We start from the raw sequence: 9,193 nt of genomic DNA on the forward strand, positions 1-9,193 counted from the left end.
AATGACACAACTCAAAAAACAAAGTTTTCTAGAGAATAAACTTGAATGTTTTGAACCATTACAATTTTATATATTATTTTTTAATGCAATTTTGAAGTAATAACTGTAGAGGAATAAGAGTATCTAGCTATATACAAGGGTCGGTACAAAAGTAATGCCCCCTAATTTTTTTCTCACATAATTTTATTCCTGGAACTTTGACGTTTACATGAGTTTAATCTTACATCTTTATGGTGTGCACATTTATTATTTTTCCACATAATCACTATCTCTTTCTATAAACTTTTGCTATCTGTGAATAAGACGCTGTATATTCGTGTGGTAAAAGTCTTTGCTTTTATTCTTAAGGGCTCGATCAACACATTTCTTTAGCTCATCGGCATCTAAAAATTAATGTCCACAAAGTGTATCTTTCAATAGGCCGAAAAGGCGCCAGATCCGGACTATGAGAAGGATGAGGAAGAACAGTCCATTACAGTTCAACAATTGTCTCCCTCATCCGCAGACTGGTGTGGGGCCGTGCGTTATCGTGAAAAAGAAAAACCTCATTATTCAAAGTTTTGTCAGGTCAAATTCTATAGACGAGTGACAATGAGCTAAAGAAAAGTGTTGATCGAGCCCTCGTGTATACACATATACGCACACATATCGCTCATTTGCTACTACAACAACGTAACTTAAAAATTGTCATTTTAGAGTTGTTTGCAAAAGAAAGGTGAGAATTTAATATATATTGAATAAAGAGCTAATACCACACAGAAAAAAAGTTAGGGTTGCTACAACAGAATAATAATGTTATTTTTCTTTCATCATATATATTTTATATATATGTATATTATTTTTTCTTTTTTTGTCTTAAAAATACTAATAAAAGTATCACTAATGATTTTGAATTTAAGACACTTTACAAGTTGGTGTATTGAGTCAGCTGCACTTTAAATTAAATAGGAATCAATTTTAATAATACATGTATTGATTATGTATTATATATATTGTATCAGTTTAAAATTCACAATTATAATATACAAACTGTTGAATTTCGAAAAAAATGCTACTGTTGTTAAGATTTTTTAATTGGAAATTTTTGTTATTAAATGATACAAATGCTACAGAACCGGGAAATCGACTGAGCAAATCAGGAGGCTCAGAAGACTTGGGACCGATCGCAGGTGGCAGCGGCTATCTACAGCTCAACGCACTGAATTTGCAAAGTAGCACGCCGATCCGCGGCGAAAGCAACTACAGTCCGAATCAGCACAAATTGGCGATACGCGGTGGCTGGGTTTACGATGAGCAGCCTAACCGACCTACCTATAACTCTTTCATCAATACCACGAAGAAACCTCCTCCAAGAATATTGGAAGCCTTACCTTCGTACCCGCATGACGATACGTCATTCAAATCACCCGTTCGCCTCAAAGAGATGGAGTTGAAAGAGTAAGTAATTCTTATATTAACAAATAAATTTAATATTCAATAAATTTTAAGTAGATTTAGATAATTATACTATTTTTTTTTAATTTTAAGAATTTTCCTGGAGTATAGCTTAAATTTAATGGAAATTATAAGTAAACCACAATTTTCGTTAAATTTTATTAAAAAATTAAACATACAATTTATTATAATTATTTTATTTTTTACTATTAAAAAATGTTTGTTATTTTTTTAACTTAGGTAATATTTTACTTTTATTAGTCTTATTATTTACATAAGTAATTTAATTATATTCTATTATTAATCTATAAGTAATAAAGTTTAATTTAACTTATTAATCTTCACAAAATCACTTTACACTTTTGATATTAGAATATCTGAGGACTGCCAGGAGCGAGGACTGCCACCAAGATTACTACGCAGCAACGATACTTTTACCCGCCATCATCCATTCCATGTCGAACATACCTGTTCGCCAACTTATTGACAAGCCGATCATTTTTAATAAAAACATTTTGTATTAAAGAAGAAGCTAAGAGAAGTATAAGGTATGTTAATTCAAGAAAAAGGTATAAAAGAGTACGATACATTTCTATGTAAAAGAATTAATTTCGTTATTTATTAAACTGTTAATGATTAGATTAGTTGTTAATTGTAAATTATACAATTTGATATTACACAGAAGAGTGTAACCACAATAGTTAATTATTTTCTTAAATAAAATTGAAATTGAAATTTATAATGCAGCTTATAAAATAATACACTTTTTCTAAAAATTCCTTTCACTCAAATATATATTAGAGTAACTCTAAAAGAAAAAACTACTTAAAAAAATGTATTAAAGTAAAGACAACCAAATTCATATTTCAATCTATCTATATAATTCTATGCAAATAATTAATTTAATATGTTTACGTACTAAAATAATATAATCTATTTTATTATTCTCTTTATTATCTGTTGTAAAGAAGGAAGAAAGGAAAAAGAAGAAAAAAAGATTTGGTCTATAATCTAAATAATCATCTTTTATACTGTGAATTGTTAGTGTTATTTTAAAACTAAAATAACACTAACAATTCACAGTAAAAAAGTTGTAGTTTATTGTTAAAAATGGCTAGGTTCATTGTGTGTACACACCCCTGTACACAATGAACCATTTAACATTGTTTTAAAAAAATTGAAATTGTGGCTAAACTTGAAAAATGACTTATAAGTCATCTTATACAGTATGTAGCCAACTAAAATCATGAACTGTATGCAAAAACACAGATCTCCAACTCAATAATTGAGAGAGATATTATTATAAGCTTCTGAAATTTACATGGTTCATTGTTGGACCACCTACCCTACACTATATTCAATTGTAATCAATCAATAGTCTGTTTCTCCTCAAATTACCATAATGTAAGAAAATAATATTACGAAATTTTCTCCTCCCGGGTTCTATGTTGCTCTTCTTCTTATTCTTTTTTTATTTTTTGCACAAATTTTTATTTTTTATGTAAATATGGAAATAAATTTAATTTTATATAATACAATAGTTTATAAAATTTGCGTATTTATGAATTATATATCTAATTTTTAATTAATTTAAACATTATCAAAAATATCTTTATCGTGGATTATTTGATTTCTTAATCTATTGATGCTTGACCTTTGTACATATGTGAAACAAAATGCGATGTGATCTTGTGAAACGATTTAAACCAGTTGAATTTCACAATAAGCCGACTATATGTATATTCAATTATGGCTATTACGACATGGCAAAGAGATTCTGAAATAAAAAGTTTTAGGCATTCTGTAATAAATTCTCGATAACAATCTGTAAAACGTACTGAATTTTTTTCGCGTGTTGTCTAAAATCGACTTGAATCATTACAAAACATAATACAATAAATCATTATACAATAATATAAAAAGTTTTGTGCTTGTCTTATAAAATTTTAGCGAAAGAGAGAAAGAAAGGGGGACAGATGCTAGTTTTCTAATAAAACCTTGTTTTATGTATAATAAATTTCTTGTTTCTTGTTTTTCTATAAATAAGGCATTTATAATTTATAAATTAGATACGTGTGTAGCTTTATACTTATTTTTGTCACCGAATAATTTAAGAATAATCATGCACGATTACATAACATGATTATATTGCATGTAGATCTCTGGAGTCCATCCTTACGCAATCATCCAGTTGTCAGGCTATCTCTCAATTTTAAATAATTCCGCTGTGATATTTATACACTACTAATTGTGGTTTCTCTGACACACAGGTTCAAGAAACAGAGGTCAGGCTAAGAGGAATTTCAAGGTGGCATCGATGAAGATCGGCGAAATTATTTGATGCATCAAAAATATTAACGGTGATGAATTAAACTCTAATCCATAAAATGCTGTGCCTTCGGTCTCTTCCGAGAGATGATTTTGTAACTCGTTTAGTAGGCCGTAACTCTTTCAGTAGGCTGTAACTCTTAACGATAGTTTTGCTATCGTTATACATTTGCGTTATATGGTAAAAGCTGCACAACGATAACAAAACTGTCGTTAAAGAGTTACAGAATAAGAGTACAGAATAGGAATATAAAGCTCTTGCTTAAGAAACAGATATATGTGAAAGAAATATTTGAAAAATACATTACTGAGATTCAAAAATCATATAAGAATTGTATGGCGGACGCTGTTAAAAATTTGTTACAGTAATATTTTTATATGTCCCCCTGGATAACGTACCTGAGATATGTCTGTTTTAATAAACCTAGAAGTAAAAGTTCAGAAACAAATCATAAAGTAATTTCATGAAGAGCAAATACGCGAAATATGAAAAAGCAGCCAGATATTTATTATATAGCACATACAACAAGTAATATTATTTATAATTTATTAAAAAATTATATACCTGTATATAATAGATGTAATATAATAAAAATATTAATTTATAAGCATTAATTTATAATAATAAATATCTAATAATATTAAATAAATTTTAAAAATGTTATTTATTGTCAATTTATATATTGTTTATACATTACAGTGTTGGGAGTTATTTAATACTTACTCAAGAAGATTTCTTGGTATAATAATAAAATTAAAAATAACTTTTTAAATGTGATGATTGTAATAATATATGATGTTTCTATAAAATAAAAATAATAAAATTTCTTATTTATTAGCATAAGAGAATGATAAAATTCTTATTAATATTAGTTGAGCTACTTTTTCGTGTAACATCATATATTTTTCTTTTAAACCGTCAAAATTATCATTAGTCATAAAATAAAAATTACAGAAATAAGCTAAATTAAGAAAAAGAAAGTCAAAGTGATATGATAGTTCTACAAATCATTAATTTTGTCCCTCAAATTGAATGTCATTATATGAAAGATTGCTATTTTTCTCAAGATTAGATATATGTAATAATTAAATTATTTCTACTGATTTTTCATGTTTCGTTTTTATATTAAACACAAAAAATTAAAATCACAAAAATGTTGCTCTTAAATCACTATAACAAAAATGTAATACGTTTTGTAAATAAGGAACAAATGTATATAGGTACCTACATGTAAGAATATTTATTATAAGAAATGCTGTGATCTTTTAATCTGTACTATGTAAAGATATGAAATGTTCCAAAAAAGTTTTAACTATAAATAAATATTTGATTTATATAGAAAAAGAATTTATAATTTCTTAATATCAATTCTAGTATCAGATCAGTATTAAAATTAGAAAAAAAAAACTTGTAAATAGTGGACATATACATATATATATATACTAGCTGGTTACCCGGGCTTCGCCCCGGAGGACACGCCCTGAAAGACATATTTAATAAGACACGCAAATAGATGATAGCGTATATTTACATTTAACGCCAATAGATTTCCGCATCACCCTTGAGGTACTATTATAAATGCGTTTTTTTTTTAGTGGTTTCCCCAGTAGGCCTATTCCACTGTAAAGAAATCCGTGCTTTCTTCCCGTATTTAATTACTTTAAATACATGTCTCTCACAGACATGGTATCTCTTACAGACATGGTGTCTCTTACAGATATGGTGTTTCTTACAGACATGGTGTCTTTTACTCTCTCACCTTTTTTAAAATTAGGTCATTTTTTCCATAAAAATTAGCAAAATTATATAAACCTCTTTCACACATGTTTTTCTCCTTATTTGTTTTCTCAAACAGGCATGATGTCTTTCACATACATGTTTTTCTCTCTCATGCGAACATTATATTTTTTATCATAATTTTTTTTAAAAAATTCTCCAAAAATATCTACAACCTTTTTTTTCTATTTTAGAACTTCTTTGTATACCACATTAGTGGTTCTCCCTTCAGGCGCTAGTATCACAAGACTGTTTGGTGAGCTCACTCTCGAACATGCCACATAGAACTGCCCATGTGAGAAACAGTCTTCACTTAAATCAATTTTTGCTACTTTTAACGACTGCCCCTGGGACTTGTTGATAGTCATCGCAAAACAAACTTTGATAGGAAACTGCAACCTCTTAAACTCAAAAAGATACTCTGACGATATTAGTAGTATGCGTGGTATAAATACCGTCTCTCCCCGTGCACATCCGGTGAGTATTGTGGCCTCGATAACATTTCTATGTAGAGCCTTCACTTGAAGCCTTGTGCCATTGCAAAGTTTTGGCGGATTCAAATTTCTCAACAACATCACTGGTGCCCCCACTTTAAGAAAAAGCTTATAGGCTGGTAAGCCAGGAGGGTTCATTGTGTTAAGAAACTCTACTGGGTAGTTGACCGCGTCATCCGTATCTACCACCGAGTCCACAGATCTGTAATTCATTTCTCCTTCCTCGAATGATTTAAGAAGAATGTCATTAATGACACCAGCTTTATCATTCCTAGGGGTCAGAATGGCACGCTCGCACAGCCAATCCATAGATTTTTCTTTGATATCCGCAATATCAGGGTATATCTTATTAATAAGACTCTCTAGGCTTTTTACTACTAAACCTAGATTTGCAGGAATAATCACTTTTCCTTCCGTCTCAGGATACTCTCCATCTCCAATTTTTAATAGTAGTTTTGAAAATTGCCCTGCAAAAACATCACCTTTCAAGTGTACCCTCATGTTTTTTCTGATAGAGATTTTCCTGATAAGGGACCACAAATGTGATTTCTTTACACACGCCTTAACTTCGTCTGCTCGAGTTCCCCTTGGCACTACTGGCAAAGTCTGTCTGAAATCTCCAGCAAGCAGCACGGTCACTCCCCCCATTACTCCATCGTTACCCCTAATATCTTTGAGGGTTGTGCTCAATGCCTCAAAACCCCCCTTATGTGCCATGGTACTTTCATCCCAAACAATGAGCTTACAATCCCGTAGTACTTTAGCCATGTTACTTTGTTTTGAAATATAGCACAGAGGTATTTCTGTTTGAATTAAATTCAGAGGAAGCTTAAAAGCAGCGTGAGCGGTCCTCCCTCCCTCCAACAAAGTAGCAGCGATACCTGACGATGCAACAGCCAAGGCAATTCCACGTTCTCTCCTTACCCTCGCCAGAAGTAAGTTGATGAGGAAGGTTTTCCCAGTACCACCTGGAGCATCTAAGAAAAATACCTGACCATCTCCTGACTTTACGCTACTAAGAACCTGCCGATAGACAGCGAGTTGCTCATCTGTTAATAAACCCTCGTTATTCAATACCACTTCTTCCAAGGCATTTACATCGTAGTTTGTCTCCCTCAAATAGTCTCTGTTCCCCAATACCTCTCCAAACCTTTTTGGCTGAGGCAGGCTAGGTTAGGTTAGGTTAGGTATAGGTATAGGTACTTCAAGTACTTGCAAATGTACTTAATAGACTTTACAGAATTGCATAATTCCACATTAATATGAGCATTAAAAATACATAACAATACAGGGTTGTACGGCACCACCCAACGATTGTCCAGTTCTATTCCATTGATTTCTACGGTGTATCCACCATTAGCTGGAGACCTCCTCCGATACTGTGGGTATCCATCGCCTCCTGTCTGAGTGTCATTTTGAAATATTCGCGGATACCTTTTACTGCAGCTACCATCTTTCATGCAAGGCGAATTGTGGTTTAAGCCCCCGCATGGACCATGAATCATGTTGGCTTTAACGATATTGTGTAGAAGAGAGTCTTTTAAAGGATTAGGTATTTCCGCACAGATGACTTTGTCGATCATATCAGAGAAGATGCGCTGCTCTAGCCACAGCAATATGTGTATGTGAGGCAGACCTCGCTTTTGCCACTCCACAGAGTACATATAGCAACACACTTTTCCAAACAGACTACCTTTATTCAATAGAGCCATCATTTTCTTCACCTTAAGATGAAATACCCTTGCTATAATGTCGTGTCGATCGTGAGTTTTTTGCCCAGGCAATAATGCATCTGTTATATCCTTCCACTTTGGATTACAGTTAAAAGTGATAAACAAATCAGGACGGCCGTGGTAGCGAACGTATGTCATTGCGTCTTGTGTCCGCTCATGCATGTAGCGAGGTCCTCCAGTGAAAGATGACGGAAGCACCACCATTTTACCCAGCTGAGAAACGTCAGCATCCTGCCTTCCCACGGCATCCCTCAGGTGAATGTAGCTTTCTGCCCTAAGCTGCGCCTGGTTGTTCCTAATATAGTTCAACCTTTCTGTCTCTATTTTGGCGTACATGTCAACCAGAAACTGACTAAAAAGAGAACGGAAGTACACTAAGTGGTTGACTTCCCCTTCTCTAATCATAATTCGATATGAGTAAAAGCTCGCTGCGGAAACTAAATTCTTATGTTGCAACTTGGTCTGATAGTCTCGCTGAGGAATGGCAATCGAGTATCCATCCTCGCCACGGCAAAACATGAGCGGGTACTGCAAGGCGTCGTACGACCGGTGGACCTCGCTGATGCGCCGCAGTTTGTTATCGTGGCTCTGCAGCACGATGTCTCGCTTGTTGAATTCCTGACCCACAATCACCAGAGCTACCTCATTTGCTATTGGTGCGTTAAAGCAACCTCTATGAGCGTCATCTGGTTTTCCGTCTGCATGGATAACAACTTCAAACTTTTTGCAATTTGGAGATACCTTATCCAAAGTGGTTTTCAGGTCCTTTATATAGGTGTTGACGTCATGTAGCATTCTCTGTAGTTCTTTGACTAATCCCTGTTTGACATCTGAAAAATTGCTACATCTTAAACGCACTTCCCTGTCATCCTCTCCCACAAAATAAATTTGAAGAAATTGAGCTTCCTGTTCAGGTAATGGCAGCAGACTTCCTACCAAGTGATATACCTGCCCCTGAACTTTAAAGGTCGGTATAAAGCCATCTTGTAGAACCTGCTTACCGCCGAATGATGTCATACTAAAGCAGCCATTGTACTTTCTAATATTGTTCATAAAGTGAACGTGCTCTGGATGTCTGCCCATTACCAAACTATATAGAGGCTCGGGCAGAGGTTCTAAGGGTGCAAGCTGCACCTTTCCAGCGCTGCAACACATGCCAGGGGATTCTTCCTGCCATTTAAGAGCATTGCAATATTTGCACTTGTGACTCATGGTTCCCAAAGCTATAGTGCTCTCTGTCTCATAAGCCACGTCTGGATCATATGCCATACCTGAGTGAGCTTTAACCGTCCACGGAAGTATTCGCCTTTCTACTCTTCTTCCAGGATTACTTTGTTCATATCGAGACTCTGCCTCTCTGTGCACCTCAGGATTATTTTTTTGGTACCTAGTCACTGCTGTTCTGTGCATTTCTGGATTTTTTTGTT

General features: G+C 33.6%; 2 protein-coding genes across 2 annotated transcripts in view; one reads left to right on the top strand and one right to left on the bottom strand.

Annotated features, from left to right (window-relative positions):
* LOC112468873 (osmotic avoidance abnormal protein 3-like) overlaps positions 1-4,334 on the top strand; it is a 23,681-nt gene extending 19,347 nt beyond the window's left edge. Inside the window, exons 8-10 of the mRNA XM_025038245.1 lie at positions 1,113-1,437; positions 1,807-1,982; positions 3,705-4,334. Of these exons, the coding sequence (XP_024894013.1) occupies positions 1,113-1,437; positions 1,807-1,921 (440 nt within the window). The 3' untranslated portion in view covers positions 1,922-1,982; positions 3,705-4,334. The remainder of the gene's footprint in view (positions 1-1,112; positions 1,438-1,806; positions 1,983-3,704) is intronic.
* Positions 4,335-5,724: 1,390 nt separating this feature from the next.
* LOC112468872 lies at positions 5,725-6,246 on the bottom strand. The gene has a single exon (XM_025038244.1). The coding sequence runs from the start codon at positions 6,244-6,246 to the stop codon at positions 5,725-5,727; it is 522 nt and encodes a 173-aa protein (XP_024894012.1).
* Positions 6,247-9,193: the final 2,947 nt, after the last annotated feature.

The sequence above is a fragment of the Temnothorax curvispinosus genome, unplaced genomic scaffold (genome assembly GCF_003070985.1).
Source record: "Temnothorax curvispinosus isolate PA1 unplaced genomic scaffold, ASM307098v1 QBEX01002197.1, whole genome shotgun sequence".
Taxonomy (NCBI): Eukaryota; Metazoa; Arthropoda; class Insecta; order Hymenoptera; family Formicidae; genus Temnothorax; species Temnothorax curvispinosus.